This window comes from Lagenorhynchus albirostris, chromosome 16 (assembly GCF_949774975.1).
Source record: "Lagenorhynchus albirostris chromosome 16, mLagAlb1.1, whole genome shotgun sequence".
NCBI classification, from domain to species: Eukaryota; Metazoa; Chordata; class Mammalia; order Artiodactyla; family Delphinidae; genus Lagenorhynchus; species Lagenorhynchus albirostris.
The window spans coordinates 13,611,303-13,630,626 of record NC_083110.1 but is presented as its reverse complement, the minus strand read 5'-3'; the positions used below and the strand labels follow the sequence as shown (position 1 = coordinate 13,630,626).

The window sequence follows — 19,324 nt, the reverse complement described above, 5'->3', positions numbered from 1 at the left end:
GTAGGGAGAAGGTGACTAAGGTTTTAGTAATATTACCATCAAATCTAGGACCCACAGGGCTGCCCTCCTTGGCAGTGATGCTGTTTAAAGTTCGTCTAGTTTAGAAATGGTGGACGAAAGCCCATATTTTCTTTAAGGAAGAAAATCTAAACAAGCTATGTCTTAGAATTTATTTTTGGTGGGTCAGTCACAAAATCCAATGTAACAAATTCATATATGGTAGCATATTATGGTAGCATAAAAGTTGTGACAGATTCTCAACTTCTGAACATGTGGGGGAAAGCAAGGAATTATTCCAGGTGAAAAATACCTGAGCCTGTTTTCCTAATTTCCAGCTATGCTTTTACTGGTAGGGATCAATGGGAAAGTATAGCTTTGCCAGCCTTAGATGGAGAAGGTCAAGGGTGCTTATAAATATATTTTAAAGTATCATCAGTGTCTATAAAGGAAGAAGAAAAGGAAGGTCCTGGAGCCAGTAGGAAATCAGCCAGTTTTTAAGCTGACTGTCCACTTCAGCTTACTGAAAATAAGGAAAGGAGATTGTACAAATGCTCTTCACACGTCCAGAATGATTTCTATCAGGAGAAAGCATACAAAAGTTTTACTTTTTATTCTTTTCTCCGCCTCGCCTATTACTATTACAATAAAAATCCTTCTGACAAAAAATACACTTATTTTTTATTATGAAGATCCAAATAGAGTTTATCACTTTTGGATCTGAGTCACATTTCGTCCCCCACCTTCCTCCCCCTCCCCCTTTTGTCAGATGTTGGTTTTGTAGGCAGTGGAGGACCTTTCCAGAATGCTTCCCTCATGTAGATAGTTTCTGTGGGAAGGCAAGCGCGTGAGCGTCAGTGTACGCAGTAGGCCCTCGGGAATGTTGGACCAGAGTGGTTTTCATGTGGTTTGCAGTGAGGCCCGAGAGGAGCATGCAGTCCCCTTGTAGTGGAAGGTCATGGCCGTGGTCCTCCTTTCCCTTCCATTTTCTATCACTGCCCAGCGGAAAATAAGACCCCCTACAAGGGAGGAAGGAGGAAGGTCCTTGATCTCCAAATCAGACATACAGTGAGTAGTCGTTGGCAGGAATTCACACTTGGGGCCCTTAATGAAGCAGGTGGGCAGCAGCTCCAGAGACCCCCAACCACATCCTCACACAGCACCTCTGCACTTGTGCTTCAGTCTCCACACCTTTTAACAGTCAGTCCTGCAAAGTCAAATGCACTGATCTCCAAAGTCAAGGGCTTTGAGTGTTAGAAGCACACACATGAAGTCTTTTCAATGAAGCATCATCTTTTTTCTTCCTGCTCATTTTCTGGGTGGATTTAGGTTTTCTCACCAGGACCTAAAAAGTTTTAGGTCCGGTCTGACATTTCAGCCATTTCTTGCTAAAGCTGTGTGGGTACCATGTGTTTGTGTGTGTGAACGGTTCCCGACTGAGTAAATTTCTTCCAGTGCGTGTGTCCATCCTAGCAGAAGATAGCCCAGCAGGCCTTGAGCACTGCTGCTACTTTATTTCACATCATGAATATTCAGAGGCTGCAGTCATTGAGGACTCAGGTGGCAAAAATAGTAAGGTGATGGAAGCACACCCTGACATGAACGCCAAGTCCACATTTCAGCGACTCAGAACCCCTGACTACAGCACAGATTTCCCATTCTCTGACCCTCGGACCTCAGGAGAGGGGGGTCCTGGGGACTCCTCTGAATCAGGCATCTGTTCCATACACCAACATGCTCACGGCTTGCTGTATGATGTTGTTTTTAAAAGACAACAGGCCCTTCTGTGCATCCTCCCCCATAAAATGCATTTAGGCTGATAGTTCAGCATAAAGGACACCCTGTTGAGATGGGCAATGCATGCATTGTTTTCCCCATCATGCAGTCAGGATCTCCATAGCAAAATCGAGTGTCTTCTGTAAAATCTTATTTTATATATTTTGTCACCATCAGCAGTTACACTAAAGTAGGAACTGCTCCATTCCATTATGGGTTAAATTCTGCTCTGTGCAGACCTAGTGGTGATGTATAAATTGCAGCCCTGTCTTTTTTTTGAAGGATTCTAAAATAGGTTTTCAGAATTAGTGCTGGATTTTTGCTCCTGCATGTGTGGTGACTCTTGATTTTTTCCTTTCGGAGAAGCCTCCTTTGCAGCATTCCCCCTTCCGAGGAATCACTTAGACACTTCCAGCTGGTGGCAGGGGATACAGCCATAATACAGCTTCCTCTGTCCCAGCTGTCTTTTTCACTACGCTAAATGCATTACGATGGCTGCACTCTCGTGTAAAGGTTCAGGTAGAGGGAGGTGTAGGATTAAGTCTGGAGACCGCCGTTGGGGTTTTTAAGGCTTCAGCTTCCCCAGCATCTTGGCATTTTGAATGGCTTCCTGCTTCGGGTCCAAGGTTTCTCTCCACTGATTGAAATGCTGCTGGAAGCCTGATTAAAGGTGCCTGAAGATATCACCTTCTACCAGGAAGCCCTGCGTGCTTGAGAGGATCTTTTTCAATGCATTATGGCTCATGCAGCCTCACAATTAAAGAAAAACAGGGATTTAGAAATCAATGCTGAAGAAGAGACTGAGAAAAAAAGGAAACACCGCAAACGGTCCCGGGATCGGAAGAAAAAGGTAGCTATGTATGCCAGCGCCTAGATCTTGCCTGGATCCTTTTTGTTTTAATCTCCTCTTGGCATCCGTTAGAAGCATTCGGGGCTATTTTTACATGCTGTGTGGAGTGTAAATTGGGTGTGTAAGTTGGGTGTGTAAGTCGGGAACAGATGATAGAAACCCTATGGCGGACAACCGGTGTAGGGTGGGCAAGACAAGGGAAGATTTTCTCCTGTGTGGGGATGATTGCAGTGCTCATGCGGAAGCCTTGCACTTTACACAGGCATGGGCACGCTTCCATGACACAGAAAGGAGTTGCAAGGGAGTTAAAAGGAGTTTCTTTCCAGCCTGGTCAAGGTGAAATGCACTGCGGTGGCTTAGGATTGAGAGAGAGGCTGGAGAACCAGCCTTTTTACTTCTTACAGTTCTGTCTCGTGGAAAAGGAGCTTTTGTGCTAGAAGTGTGTCACATGTGTGCATTTCTCAGGCGGATCTGTGACCTTAAAGATGTGGCAGAAAAGTCACTTCCTGCTTTGTTTTTTTTTTTTTGGTTGGTTGGTTTGTTTCTTCTCTCCTTCTGCCTCTCGTTTCTATAAGGTACTTTTAGGTAGATTGTGCAATGGTCATAAACTGCTGGAAATAACTTTCTTTTGTTAAGTGCAGCTAAACCCGGAGAGGCTGGTCTTTCTCTGCTGGCTGAGAGCGATTATCCTGAAGGCAGGAATTCCCGTGACAGGGCAGGGACTTGCAGCCTTCAACACTGATTGCTTTAGATCAAAGCATGGGCATCGATCCTCCTCTACTGATGTTCCAATGCAAGGGAGCAAAATAGGAGGACTATTCTAGGTCAGTTGTGTTTTATTACAACCTGGGAGTGCTTACTGTTTGGTGGTTGTGCCCTTAAATATGACTCCTAGAAAGCGACCAGGGGAGTGAGGCCCCAAAGCACTTTTCTTCCTTGACAATTAATAAAAATTGACTAAAACTCTGTGACCTGAATAGGTCATAAAGCATTTTTATGTCTCTTTGTGAGAGTTCCCAAAGGAAAGATCATCTTCATTCGCTTTGAGCAGTGATGCCTGTGCTTTGCAAACGACATGCAGATTTCATCCGCCACATGCCCCTTCTCTCAGGAGTGAGCATGAATATTTTCGGTGCCTTTGCCATTTTCTTCCAAGTGTGGATCTAGAGAAGAAGCCCCTCTGCCTTTTGTTACCTGGCAGACTTTCTGAGACTGAGTTTGGAGGGCTGCAGTGGTTCTGCTGCAAGATGTTAAATATAGATGGTTCCTGCTTCAGGGTTCTTGTAAATAAACTTCTTGAACGTATTTTCATGGAAGTACGAGCTTAAGTGAGGAAATTCTCCACAAGTGTATTTCAACGCCTCGCACAGCAGAGCTGTTGTGAGATCGCCGTGGTTTGCTAGGTTCTGGTCTAATTTTACTGAAGTTAGGTTTGTCTGTGGGTTGGTCGCTGTAGTTTTGACCCCTCTCTGCACATCTCCCCCCCACCCCAACTCCATGGTAAGCTAGCTTCTGAGAAACACGAGGCCAGGAACATACATCTGTATAAAGATACAGTTTCATCATTGATGTCGATAGTGTACTTAAGAGTTATTAGCCAAGCCAGGCTTATGGATAGCAGTTTCCTGTGGGAGCAATGACAGGTCCGTTGCTTGTGCCTCGTCCCCTATTTGACTTGGAAGCAAAAGAGGGGAGGGGTGAGGCAAAGGGAGTTTCTGGGGTCACTGAGCTGAAGCAAATGCTTTGTGGACCAAAATGCTTTGTTATGAGTACAACAGAGTCTGTCCAATGTAAATCTCTTAGCAACCAGAAGGGAACATGGAGAAATATCAATATCGCTATTGTCAATGTGCAGGCAGATTTAAATGTTTTGTTCTCCGGGCACTCACAGAGGAGATCCAGAAAGGGGCTGGTGGATAACACTTTCATCGCTGTTGCGCTTGTTAATTCATAACACAATGTAGTGTGTATATTCCCTATCAAAGGTACCTGTATTACAGAAGCTTTAATATTCATAGTCAAATGATCGCATGGACTGCTTCTAATTTGCAAAGTTAAGATTAAACGACTTTGAAGACACAATCTAGATCTCCTTCCGTGACATAGCATATGTAACACTTACTCTCTCCAGAGTGAATTGTTTCAACTTTGAGTTTCTTTTTCCTACCTTTTCCTAAAATCCTAATTCAGGCTTCTGGGCTACTTTGTTGCATGTTGTCAGCCCCATGTCAATTGGAAAAGCTGCTTTTAAATACGTTGTGGGTTGCTATGGGAATCACTGCTCTTCCTCATATGCAGAAATATCCTCTAGGATCTTTTAATTACATAAGGGAAGAGTGAGCACTCTCATAAAATCACCAAACACAGAAGAAAAACTTCAAGAGTATCTAGTTTATAAAATAAGGAATTTGACTCATGGTACCCCTGCAGTTCAGGTTTGGGCAAGCCGAAGGTGAACCTTTCTTGATTATATCTCTGTGACACAGAATCCTACAGTACGGGACGTTACTAAGCATTATAATCAAATCATAATACACGTGTCAAATGAACATAGGATTCAGGTTTCATCAGTGTTTTTAAACCCAGTGAGCTGCACATTTGGATATTTTGAATATTGACAACCATGAATAAGTGATTAGCTGTCAAAAAGTAGGAAACTTCTAGGAATTTATAATTAGTTGAATTTTAATAATGATATATTTTCTTCTTGGCATCACAACTTTCGTGTCAAGAAAAAGAAAATCTTCGTTTGTTGAAAGGAAATTCGTCTAGATAGATGAACCCTTAATCATTTATCATCAAGTTTTCTGACTTTAAGCAAAAAAAAAAAAAAGTTTCAATGCGTGTCTAGTATAAAAGTTCCTTACCCACACTGCCCTTCCCTGATGTATGTTCCCCTTCATCCTCCTTCTCTCCTGAGGGACTTAGTTTGGCAGCAAGTGGGAGGCATGACAAAGGTAGACAGCACCTTTGGGCGGGTCCGTATTGGATCTATGCCCTCACTAAGCAACTTGCAGGGAGGAACTCTGTATCTCCTGCACCCAGCAGGTCCCTGGCGCACAGGTGGTGGTCAGTAGAGGGTCCAAGCCACCATGAACCCACAAGGGTTAGGCTCACAAACGCTCTTCAGCCCCATATTTTCCTTGTTGCTGTTGGCTTTGGGTGCCATATTACCTACATGGTTTGCCCTCTCTTCACATGAGCTGTAACATACATTTCAATACTGAGGAGTATTAGGAGAATCGACCTTTATTTATTCCGTATTTTTTATGTAGGCTTGTATGTACTTAATACATCCTGTCAAAAAAAAAAAAGCAACAACTTTGAGGTGACCCATGAAAATTTATACTAAAAAAAAGAAACATTTATGGAATTCCCTTCTCTCTCTGTATGACTGACACAGGAATATACCAGGATGAAGTAGCAGTTAATTCTGTGATTAATATCCTTTCTGATATTGGTGTCAAACTCACACAGCTGTTCAGTGGCAAAGCAGGAGTGACTTTCACGGCTTCATTTCTGCATTCGTGCATTCATTCAGTAAATATTTATTGAGGGATTTCTGGCATCAGGCGTTGCATTCCCCATTGGAGACAAAGCTAAACAAGGCGGAGTGGCAACGGTATGGTAGCTCCCTGCAGAGCGGGGAGGAAGAGAAGAGCACCATTAAATACCCTACAGATAAGGAGCCACAGTAAGACCCCCAGTTCAACTCGAATGGGCTCACAGAAGGTTCTCAGCAGAGCTGAACCTTGGAGGAGGAGTGAGCGAGGTAGACAAGCAGAAGGACAGGAATCCCAGGCCCGCAGCTGTTCAAGTATGAGAGAACACTCAGGTGTGTGAGAAACGAACGGTATTTTGGAGAAAAGGGGACATGAGTATATGGCAGGAAAAATGGCTGGAAAAGTAGTCAGGGGCCAGATCACGAAAGTCTTTGTTTGCCATCTTACGGGATTGGAAATTAACCTGCTCAAAGGAGAGATGGACTTAAATCACCTTTGGTGGTGATGGTAGGGAGAGGAGACCGAAGAATTTTCTGAGTTTAGAACCATCCCTCAAGCATCAGTGCTGTAGACAGCAGCTGGGAAAGCCGTCAGGAAGCACCGATGGTGATGCAAGCATGAGAGATGCTGAGGGTCTGAACCAGGGCAGAGATGATGCCAATGGAGAAGCGGGTGTTGCGTACGAGAGATATTTAGAGGAAGACTCAGTAGAACTTGGCAGTGGGTTGTGTGTAGGATGTGAGAGGGAGAGATCGGATTCTAGGGTAACTGCCAAGTTTCTGGCTTGAAGCGGAAGATGAAGAATTAAATTTCCCAGATTCATTTCTTTTCTCCCAGGACATTTCTTGACCTCTTAAAAAATGCACCAGGTAGGGTGTTATTAAATTGCTTTTTGAGGTGGAGGCTCATTTAATCTTCACAACAACCCTGCGAAGAAAGTATTTCTATTATCCCCATTTTACAGATGAGAAAACTGAGGCATGAGCCTTTAAGCTGTTCCTCAAAGTCTCCACACTAATTCATGATAGAGCTGAGATGGCAATTTCGGTAGCCTAACTCTCCAGGTGGTGTTCTTAACTACTACACTCTACAGTGTATGTAGTTAATATTTCACAGCTCCACATCAAAGTGGGCTTGAGTCAGAGAATCTTCTAAAAGATAAGCTATTTTCTAAACATCTGGAACTTTGAATAACAGGCTTTATATCTCTAAGTAATCTAGTATCATAGTAAGTCTCTTTTTCTTACCCTCTGAAATAGATTTTAATGTTCTACCTTATGAATTTCTTTTTTTTTTTAATTTTGAAAAATAAAGTGAAAAATTACCAACACCAGGATATCAAATCCTCAAAGACATGTTGCTGTGAAAACATAACGGTGTCTTAGGCACCAGCTGTGTACCAGGCAGTGTGCAGAGTGAGTCCCATGGGTCATCCTAAACATCACAACTTTTCTATGAGGCAGGTATTCTTTTCATCCCCATTTTTCATAGCTAAAACCACGGCTTAAAGAGACTAAGTAACTTGCCTGAGGTCATATGGTTAGTAACTGGAGGGCCTAGACTTCAACTTGGGTCCTAGGACTTTGGGATCTGTCAGTCTGGGTTGATTGTAATGAAACTCTCTCAGGCTCTTTAAGAGTTAAAGCAACTGAAGGATTTGAGAACAGATTTCGGGAGAGCTGAACTCCTGAGTGTGATCTCTTGCCACAGGAGCTTGGCGCTTCCTGACGTTTTACAGGCTCTCCCGTGCCTGGTTACCTAGGTACCTGTGGCGCCCGTGATGTGAGATGCCAGGCGAGGTGACGCATTTACTGCAGCTCCTGGACTTTGGGGAAGAGGACTGTATGGACAAAGGGAACCTAGTCTGTTTCCTGCTTTGCTGAGTCCATAGACTCCAGACATCTAGGGAGCCCGGTTTCTCTCTCAACATACTTGACACTCTGCACTGTAATTGTGTGTTTACGTGTGTGTCCTACCCAGGAAACTGAGCTCCTTGAGGGCAGGGGTGGTATCGTACTCACCTACTACCAAACTGAGGCTTGCAGAGTAGGTGGTTCAGTGAGGGGTGGGGGGAAGGGAAGGGAGGGAGGGAGGAAGGTGGCTGGGTGGCTGGCAGGACGGATGCATGGGTGAGAGGCAGTATCATGCTTCGGAACATGGACTGTAGGGTCAGACTGAGTTCAGGTGCTGGTGCTCTCACTTAGCTGCTGTGTTCTTGGGGGATTTATTTAACCTTTCGATGCCTTAGTCTCTTCACCTGCGAAATGAAAACAATAATAGTATGTATTTAGCCACAGGGCTGTAATAAGATGTCAGTGAATTAGTATTGGAACAGCGCTTGGCACAAAGTAAGAGTCATAGAGTGGTAGTTGTTGTGTCTGTTCATTATGAACAGACACATAAACGGAAGAATGAATGGACTGTTTCCAACCTGAGGCTTCAAGAAGGATTGTGCCAACAAGTCAGCTCACTGAAGCGGGGCAGGTAAGCTCCCTATAGGAGCACATCGGGCTGCTGCCCTGTCTTCACTCTTCCCCATTTGGAAAGGGATGGATGGAAGAAGGCTTAGCTCTCTCATAGGCAAGGCTGTAAACCTTTGTCCTTTGGTCTGCCAGAGATTTAGATGTCGGGAGGCAGTTCAGTGAGACTTGTCAGCCGACTGGTTCTCTGTACTCCGTTACCATCACGGTACAATTTTTTTCCTCAGTAAAGTCATCTGTTCGTTAAAAAAAAACAAAAAAAAACTTAATGCTATTAGATTAGAGCCAAAATAACTCATACCTTTATGCTGAACATAGATCAGGAATGATTTTATAGCAGTGTATCATAACGTGATTAATTATGGCTTCGAAATGATTGCTTATAACCTAGTACTACAAAATAAATGTATATAATACTCCTCCCCAATAAAGCCCAAGACTTAAGACACGGGCTTGCTCTTGATCAATTACCTTTATAACCAGTACAGGATCACGTTAGGGATAAATTCTACATTTATTAATGTCCAAATATGTTATTTTAAAGTTCTTTTTGTTAGTTTTGTCGCCGACATACTGCAGCGATTGAACTGTTTCTTCCTCACTCTCCAGGCCCTTGATCTTTTCTGTCTTTTAATTTTCCTTTGGCATGATGGTATATTATTGTGTGTGTATGTGTGTTTTATTGAATTTCAATGTGGAAAAGTGTTACCTTTTCATAGGTATGCTTGAGGAAAATGAGGATTTGGCAGTGTTTTAAGTTCTTTACAGTTATAAGAAAAGTTTGCATCAATCATATCACATTTTACCTGCATCTGTTCATTTAATACAAATGTATTGTGCACCTCCATTGTGCCTGTCCCTGTACGGGGAACTGGTAAGATAAAGGATGGAAGCTGTAGGTCCATCTGCTTGCTCTCTTTGGGATTCTGCTTGTATTACTCTACACAGGTCGGGATGAAGGACTGAAGTAGAAAATGAGTATTTTTTAGTGGGCCTCCAATGTGTTGAGTGCCTCTTGCATTCCTCATCTTATCTGAATTTATGTCAATACTATTCCATAATGTTACCCACATGTACAGAGGTATTAGCCTAAGCTTAAGTTTGTTATGTAACTTGCCTCAGTTACAGAAATAGCTGGGCCTAAGGCCAGGGTCTCTGTGGTTGTAAGTCCCTTGCTTGGGCCATCAGAACCTCTACAGAAGGGAGGTTCTTATTAATAGACATCTATGGTGAATTCTTATGTCAAGAGAAGAGTTATCACCTTTGAAATGTTAAAAGTTATTTAGTAATTGGGATTTTTATAAATTAATCATTTAAATTTAACTGCAAAGTCTAAATGTTGTGTAAACCATTACACTTAAGTTAGTGTAATTCTACATTTAAAAGAATTTTTAAGGGAAATTCAGTCACTGGAAATAAAAAGAATCATTAGCTTATACCTCTTGACTAACGTATAGGTTAAATATTGAAAGAGAATGTCTAAATACAATGTTACACTGTCAGTTACATAATCCAAACTTTATTCTAGAGATATATTCTATAGAAAGGTAACATTTGGAAACAAGCAGTCTGCTCTAATTTTACCCAAATTGTTGTTTCTAGTTGGTACAAATGAAAAGCAGAAGAGTTGAAAGCAAAGCAATGGAAATCAAGCTTGAATCTTTTACATATAAATCACATTTTTCTGGCGCTTATCCCATTCACTCAAGATTATGCTTTCCTGGACCCAAAGTGGTGTCATGAACTAGAAAAGTCCATCATTGCCAAATATAGGAGCTGCCTATAAAATGTGTAGATTTCAATTTAGATTTAGTTGGTTCCAGTGAATTATTTCTCAGTCTTAGGTGGCCTTCCACTAATGAGGATCATATCACCAGTTCCGTTTGAATTTAGATGAAGCCCATGAGAATGGGTAGAGACTAATGTTCATATCTGCCAGCTCTGGGGCTTGCCTTTAGGCAGAACAAAAGGCAACTCGCACCATCACCATATGAGAAGGCTATGCGGATTGCGTGGAAAAGGACTGGGAGAGAGGGGTTGGCTAGAGAGGGTTGGATGGAAAGAAGCCCAAGATTTTCTAGTGACTGGAAGTCAGTGACATGGAAACATTTATAATTTACATGTAGATGCCCAAGACCCTTGTGATGTTAATATAAACAGCATTCTTTTATCCTAATGAAAGATAATTTTGTAAGAACTCTAGACAGTGGAAGAGGTAAATGGTCAATTTTGTTTAGTAGAGGATTAAAAACAAATAAAGTAGGCAAGCAATAAGGAGAAAGATGTGGGGAGAGGGCTAAGTACTACAGTTCATGGTTCTGGAAAGAATGCACTTTGGGGCTAGATGTGAGTTCACATGGCAGCCACTTCTGATTAGCTGTGTGGCCTTAAACTAAATTTCTTTGGGCTTCAGTTTCTACCTTGGTCAAATGGGGCTATTAATCCTTTACTCGCATACATATCGTTAAGAGTAGAAATACCGTAAAGGCGTTTTGCGAAGTTCCTGGCATAAAGGGAGCCCTTGCAAGGTCTCCTAGCTTCCCTTATAGTGTGGGCTCTCAAATGTAATCAAGTGACTGTAGCCAAGAAGCGGGCAGAGGAACTGAGAAAAAAAAAAAAGGGGGAATGTTTTGAAGAAGCTTTAACACCCAGGAAGTACTCAAATTATTTGATGAATGAAATTTTACTCATAGACTTGTATCCTCAAACAGTCATTTGAGTCCTGCAGTTCAGCTCTTTGCAAACTTTTCTGTAGCCCTCAGGGAGTTGACATCTGTCATTTTGAGAAATCCTCCCAAAGACTCATATGTTAAATACATTTTCCATTCATTAACACTATTACTAATTAGCTTCTCTCAGTAGTTAAATGATAGCCTAGGTAGATATTAAAGAAAGCTTAAGAACCATATGTACAGATAGAGGTATCAGATAATTCTTTTAGCAAATGAACTTTATTATGCAGATTTGGGCATGAAGGTTGAAATATTTATAGAGGGAAAGTACTTAATTGGGCTGAATGAAACAATCTTCACTGGAGAGTTTATACATTATAATTAATGAGAAGAAACAAAATGTTACCTGTACAATATGTCTATAAGATACATATACTGTATTTCATTACCAAGTAAATGATCACCCCTTCTAGGGAGCATGGCCATTAAAGAGAGTTGCAGGATAGCTGGGGACCGAAGGAAGAGTGGATAATCTGGCCAGTATAAAGCCATCACCTTCTATACCTGGTTTCAGAACCCAAAGCGGCCTGTGGACTGTCTTCCTTTTCCAGCACATTCTCTTCTCCCTGCTTTCACACACTGCCACCGGGAAGGGCCTCTACCATTTTCAGTCAGACACAGCATGTTACCCTGCCTTGAACCAGATTGGCCCAGTTCAGTATCTGCCACTAAGAATTACCTGTGTGTTTAAACTCTCTCCTTCACCCTAAACCAAATAGAAAAACCGAACCTGAAACCTGGACTTCTCTCCTAAGACATTTTTATTAAAGACTCTATGTGATTTTTTTTTCACTTTTTGAAGAGGACTGTATAGTGAGATACTGAACAGCAAAAGTATATGGAATATAATTTACCCTTTCATTTATCGAGCTATAATTCACTGAGGAACTACCGTGGGCCGGGCAGTCTATCAAGTGCTTTGAGTATCGTATTGAATCTTCATGCATGGGTGGTATTATCCTCATTCTCTGTATTAGGGGAGTTACACTCTGAAAGTTTCAGCAAGCCCAGGCTTGCACAATTGGCAAGTATAAAGCTCGAGTTCAAACCCAGATCAGCCTGATCACAATTTTCCCCGAATACTGAAATCAGTCTTTCCTGGGCTATGGGATGCCTTGCTGGGGTTTCTGCCCCCTAGAAAATTCCTAATAGGATGCTTCTTGTGATTTATCTCTTCCCCCACCAAAAGAAAAGTACAAAATGGGGCATGGAGCATGGGAGGCTGGTAATATTGAATGTGATAAATCAATTTACATAACTTCAAGCCACTTTCACTTCACACATTGACTTGAAATGCATCCTACCTTAACAAAATCATAATCGTGCTAATGGTACAATAAAGTAATGTAAATATAATGAATTCCCAAATGTTGGTATTTTCCAAGATAAGCAGTGAAATCATTTTGTGTTGGCTAATTTCTTGGGTTTTGAAATGAGTATATTCCCACGTGTTTGCTGATGCCTTCCATCTCATGCTTATCATTTTTTTAATAAGAAAACTGTGGAAGAAGCTGGCTTTAAATAACCCACTCGGGGCCTCAAAACAGATGAAATTTCAGAGATTAAAAATTAAAATACGGTTTGTAGGATGGTAAGAAATTAACACCAACATCAAAAATCTACTTCAGCTGATGACATAGACAAAATGTTAGAATTTGAGTCACCATTGCTTTGCCAGATTCTTTTGTCATCATCAGGAGAGAAAAGATCTCTTAGGCCTTATGACGTGATACTCCTTTTTGTCCTTGACAATAAGAACAATGGGTAAAAAACTTTAATTTGGGGAGGGGAGTTGGTAAAAATCGGAGTCTCCAAAAATTGTATTAGTTAGAATAGATGATTTTAGGCTTTACTAGCGAGCCTTAGAGTGAATCAACAGGAAACTCACTAGCAAAAGTTAGGTTCCAACAAGGTCCTGCGGTATAGCACAGGGAACTCTGCTCAATGTTTTGTGGCAGCGTGGATGGGAGGGGAGTTTGGGGGAGAACGGATACATGTATAGGTATGGCTGAGTCACTTTGCTGTGCAACTGAAACTATCACAACATTGTTAATCGGCTATACTCCAGTATAAAATAAAAAGTTAGGTTCCGTTTACAGTAAACTAATTGGTAGGTGCCAAAGGCTGTTATCTCTGTTACTACTTACATGAACCCTCTGAGTTAGGTGGCTTTATTCTCATTTTGCAGATCAGGGAATGAGGCTCAGACATTGAATTTATGAGTAACAGAGAGCAAAAAGGAGAGGCAGAACCTGAACCATGGCTGTCAGACTCGAAGGCCTTCCCCCACCCCTAGTTCACTGTTCTGCCTACAGATTATTCACCAGTCATATAACCTTTTCGCATTTGGAGAAGTCTTTTACTTTCATTTTTCGTTATTTTACTTTCTAATCAGTTTCTAAATCATTTTTATGCCTCCCTGTCTCCAATGTTATCATTCGTTTGTTTTATGTGGTAAGTACTAGATAAGAAGTGCTTTTTAAATAATGATGCATGACTTAAGCTCTATGTTTTTACCTTCCAGTGTTACACGGGGACTTTAAGTATTATTGCAAAGCACAGCAATTTTGAATCAGGTACAAAAAGATCATAACTGACATTCGCACCATGGATTTCCAATAGTCCAGGGAAGCAGCATTTGTCCAAGCCATGACCTTGAACGATGCATTTTGTTTTCTATTAGTAAATCCTCAACATGTCCAGTCTCATAATTCCCGGCTACATTCCTGCTACCTGGCTGCTGAGAGGCGAAGGAGAGAGGATGTGCTGGAAGGTTCTGAGGTCACTGAACCCCACACTGCCCACTGCTCCCTGCCTCTCCTGTGAAGACCTGCTGTCCCTGTGTGCAAGCGGCTCGGTCACGGCCGCCTAATTCAGCAACATCCTGAGTATATTTACTTAGCTCCGTCAACACTCAGAATATATCTGCCCTCCCTAAAGTAACAGGAGGATGACCATACTGATGTTTAAAAATGCTGAATACAGGGCTTCCCTGGTGGCGCAGTGGTTGAGGGTCCGCCTGCCGATGCGGAGGGCACGGGTTCGCGCCCCGGTCCGGGAAGATCCCACGTGCCGCGGAGCGGCTGGGCCCGTGAGCCATGGCCGCTGAGCCTGCGCGTCCGGAGCCTGTGCTCCGCAGCGGGAGAGGCCACAGCAGTGAGAGGCCCGCGTACCGCAAAAAAAAAAAAAAAAAAAAAAATGCTGAATGCAGTTAATTTCTTCCCTTTGAAGAATGGCCATTGTTAACGATCCCTGCTTTACTAGGCCTCTTCGGCTGGCGTCGTTCTTTGCCATCTAAAAATAAATGGTTTCGTTATGCACATCGATTCCATCCACATTCATTCCAAATGGAATTAATGCATTAATACTGGTAATTCAGGCATGTGAAATGCACATATTCGCTTGTCTTCATTAGTGATCACCATCCTCCTTCTCATTTCCAGTCCGTGATTCGTTTCAAAAGGTTTTGCTTGTGCCTTGTCTTAGCTGAAATGGGATCTTTGAGGGTGACCATGAATACCTTGAAAATAGGTATTTTCCCTGGTGACTGTGTTATGACCTGGTTAACGTGAGCCCTGGCGGAGATTCTCTGCAGACGTTTGGTGTGGTTAGGACAGCCGGGCTTTCTCTTGTTCCTCTGCGTGTGGGTCCAGATCCTGGTCTTTTTCCGAGCTTTCCATGGAGGAGCCTTGTCTTCCCTGGCTGGTTGTCCTTGGATTTTACATAACACGTTTTAGTGGATTCTCTGTGGGATAAGATTAAAATAATTATGTAGCCATCCATTTGGCCTTTGAGGAGCATGACCTTTTTATTTTCTGGTGGATTAGTTAGGATTTGGTTTGCAGTGTCAGGAAGGGAGAGTGTTCTTAGGTGCATTCGGCATTCTGGGCTTTGACCTGCTTTCCTAGAGCTTCATTTCAGCTTTAGTGGAACCTAAATGATTAATACGATCTGTGCTATGTCTGCCTATAGTGCTTAATCCAGCCTCTTTTTTTTTAAGTGCTGTTGGGGATCTCTGAAATAATAGGAAAACTGATTTTCTGTGGGAAGAGCGAATGGACTGGTTGTGAGCTGTGGAGTCACACAGGCTTGGATTTGAATGTCACCACTGTCACTTCTTTGCTGAGTAGTCTCAAGGTGGTTACTTAACCTCTCTGAGCCTCCGTGCCCTCTTCCTTAATAACACCTAGCGCAAAGAGAGGTTATGAAGACACAATTAAAGTGATCATGAAGTATCTGGCACAGAGCAGTGATTCAACGAATGTTAATTCCTCCCACTTCCCCACTCCTTTCCTCTTTCCCTGGTCCACTTGGAAGAAATGAGAGTCTTGTTCTAGCCTGAGCATATTTAGTGAGAGTTGTCAGTTAAAATGGGGAACTTAAGTTTGCTGAAGTTAATTATAAAGCAGGGGGTAAAAAGTAAAGAGTATATGTGTATGTAGAGAAAAAATAGATATTTATATAAAATGTAATAATAATTTTTTTTTTTTTTTTTTTTTTTGCTGTACACGGGCCTCTCACTGGTGTGGCCTCTCCCGTTGCGGAGCACAGGCTCCGGACGCGCAGACTCAGTGGCCATGGCTCACGGGCCCGGCCGCTCTGCGGCATGTGGGATCTTCCCGGACCGGGGCACGAACCCGTGTCCCCTGCATCGGCAGGTGGACTCTCAACCACTGCGCCACCAGGGAAGCCCTGTAATAATAATTTTATATTTACATCTATATTATGTATACATTTCATATATATATATATATTCATTCCATAGGTAGACAGATTCCACAGAGGACAGTTAAACCCGGAGCCAGATTTCATTAGTTTCCATTAGGAAGAAATGTGGTTTGTGGCTAGAGCATTGAAGGTGGTCACTGAAGGTGGTGTGGGACACTGGGGTCCTTGGGAGGTGCAGGGCTTTCCCAAGATCACTCAGCACGGGGCACCCAACATCCAACGCAGGTGTCTCCGTCTGCTTGGTAGACTTGCCAGGCTGAGTGAGAACCCAGTCCTTTTCCCTGGGTCGGCCTTCGTGGGTTTACCTTTGCCTTCCCGTTAAAGGTCTCGCACTGGTAGCTGCTCCTTGGCTCCCGGAGTGAAATCCACCTGGAGGAAAGCAGCCAGTGCGAGTTCAGTTTTAGCGACTCTCCTCTAAGTGTGTCAGAGCCTGTCTCTGATACACGTTTCCCAGGGACAAAGAAAGAGATGTAGGCAAACCACGGACAGACAGGGTGTCTTGCTAAATATTACTGTCCAATCACAGAAGACTTGTTTGAGAGCCTTTGACAGTATTTAATGCCTGTTGTGCCACTTTTACCCCCTGCTGTATTACTTGTCATCTCCTAGGATGTTCTCTGAGTCCTTTTAGTTATTCTTACCGTGTAAATCATTGCTGTCCATTGTAAACACGACATTCCACACAGGGAGGCCAAGATCACCCTGAGAGCATTACTGGGACCTTTTTGAAATATGTCTTCCCAGTCTTCTTCTGTGCGTGGATATACTTAGTGTCTTCTTTCCTCTTTCTTTCCCTTTTCTTCCTTTCCTTCTCTTGCCCTTTTTCCCCAGAATTAATAGAAATGAGGCAATAGCGGTATCTCCTATCTTGTGACCTCATTTTTTTCTCACTGAACAATACAATATGAACGTACGTTCATGTCAATAAATATATTTCTGTAAGGCTTTCAGTGGATCTATACAGTATCCTACTTAATGGATGTACCACATCGTATCCAACTGATCTCTTTTTTTAATATATTGAGTTCATTTCAATTTTTGTTCTCATGAAAAATGGCACAAAGGACAGTGCAGCTTCGTCTTTTCCTGAAAGCACAGTGTTCTCATTTTCGGTTCTTCTTATTTCTGGTGGTTCCTTAGCATCACATTCAGGGTCCTCCGTTCTCAAACCAGAGCCGGCATCTGCAACGTCATTTTCCACAGATCCACTAGTTAAGCCTAGTTCTAGCTGGAATGACTCTCTTTCCCGCTTCCCAGAGCATGTTCCTGTTTCCCACCACGGATCTTCATGTCGCTCTGCCTGCACTATCTCCTTCCCCCCTTCCCCTTCCAAGTGCCAGGGCTCATCTCCAAACCCACCTTCTTCCTGGGACACTGGTTCACCAGCTGGAAGTCGTCTCTTTCCTCTTAACTATTACAACTCTTTGTACCTCTTAGGAAACCTAAGATACTCTCCATGAAATTACAGTCTTTCGTAAATGAATGCCTCTCGATGAAAAGTTACAAGTCTTGATTTTGAATCTTGGCAAGGCCCATAAGTTTGCAACTTCAGCTGCTTTTTCCTTGCATTTAAAAAAATTTTTTTTTTTTTTTTTAGCAGTACGCGGGCCTCTCACCGTTGTGGCCTCTCCCGCTGCGGAGCACAGGCTCCGGACACGCAGGCTCAGCGGCCATGGCTCACGGGCCCAGCCGCTCCGCAGCATGTGGGATCATCCCGGACTGGGGCACGAACCCGTGTCCCCTGCATCAGCAGGCGGACTCTCAACCACTGCGCCACCAGGGAAGCCCTTTCCTTGCATTTTGTATTGAGGCCCGTGGCACAGTGCTATGGAGAGGACTTCCCAGCTCCCAGCGTTCTCTCACGCCCCTGCTGGACTACAAATTCCTTGGATCCAGACCATTACTGATGGATAGCACGTCCGCCCCAGGCCCCCTTGGCCCTGTCCTGTTAAATGAATAAATGGCAGTGACCACACAGCTCTCTGCCCAGGGCTCTGTGCCCTTCCTCCAGCCTTCAGTCGAAAGTTCTTAGGCCCATGGCTCTTAACTGGCCAGAGAAGAGGCCGTGTCACATTTCACCTTGGGATAGTGTGACCAACCAGCCTGTTTTGTCCAGGACCGAGGGGTTCCCCAGCGTGTAGGACTTTCAGTGCTGAAATTGGGACAGCCCTGCCCGTCTCCCCAAGGGTGTATTAGAATTGATAGAACATGGCTGGGGAGGGGGTGGGGGTCTAATAGTAGAGCAAGGGGGAGGTCCTCGGTGCCCCCTGTCTCTAAAACCCTCTCAGCCTTGCTTCCTCTGAGGGTCTTGCCTTCCATCTATAATTATGACGTCACTTTCTCCTCTGGAGTCACGTTCCCATTTCCAGTGTCTTCAGTGGGCATTATTTCTTCCTGAATTTTCTCCCATCTCCTGATTGTCTAAGCACAGTGGACCATTCCACATGCTATGTACGCCAGAGCAAGTATAGGAAAGTACATAAAATTGAGCTTTGGGAAACAACTCGTGCTTTCATCATACAGCGTCTCATCTAGGACCCAATCGCGTGTGCCTGGCTTTTCTCCCTCTGCCTCTTTAACTCCCTGGATCGTGTATTGCACTCACCTTCTTGTTCGGAGCGTTCCCAGCTCTAACTTGCCAAAGCTGTCTCCTCCCCCGCCCACCTGAGCCCAGGGAAGGACACCCCAACCTGCCAGCAGTCTCATCCCTGGAGAAGCCCTGGCCCGGTTGCCACTTTCCACCATGTAATGGGGCATTGACACAGAAAGAAAGAACTTGACTACTTTTCAATTTAACTCTGGTTTAGAGTTTCACATCCTAGTCAGAGGGAAGCTACCATTGCTTTTTTAGGAAATGTTTAGATGGGGGCCGCTGTGGATCGACATAAATGTTACACGTGTGGGAGACTCACATTGTCCTGTGATCTACATGATTAAGATAACAAACGGGATTGTTTACAACAAGTTGAAGTACTGAGCTTCAAAATTCATTTATCGTGCCTCCATTTTCATACCAATCACTCAAATCATATATAATGGATTAGAAGTGACTCTTTTGGACTGTAGATTAAAATATATGATTCAATCACTTCACTTCATTAGAAGGAGTAAATGATTTCATTTCATTTCAATTCAATGAAGAGCTACTGTGGAAATCTAAATTTGAACCTATAGGACTTAGGTCAAGGGCAAATACATGGGTTTTGAAGGGCGCAGTAGTGTGGAAAGTCCCCGCAGAGTGTCTAGAGCTGTGCAACG

The 19,324-nt window shown here is 43.2% G+C and overlaps 1 protein-coding gene across 1 annotated transcript in view; it reads left to right on the top strand.

Moving 5' to 3' along the window:
* Positions 1 to 2,121: 2,121 nt before the first annotated feature.
* ANK3 (ankyrin 3) overlaps positions 2,122 to 19,324 on the top strand; it is a 329,557-nt gene continuing 312,354 nt past the window's right edge. Inside the window, 1 exon segment of the mRNA XM_060126942.1 lies at positions 2,122 to 2,623. Within this exon segment, the coding sequence (XP_059982925.1) occupies positions 2,510 to 2,623 (114 nt within the window). The 5' untranslated portion in view covers positions 2,122 to 2,509.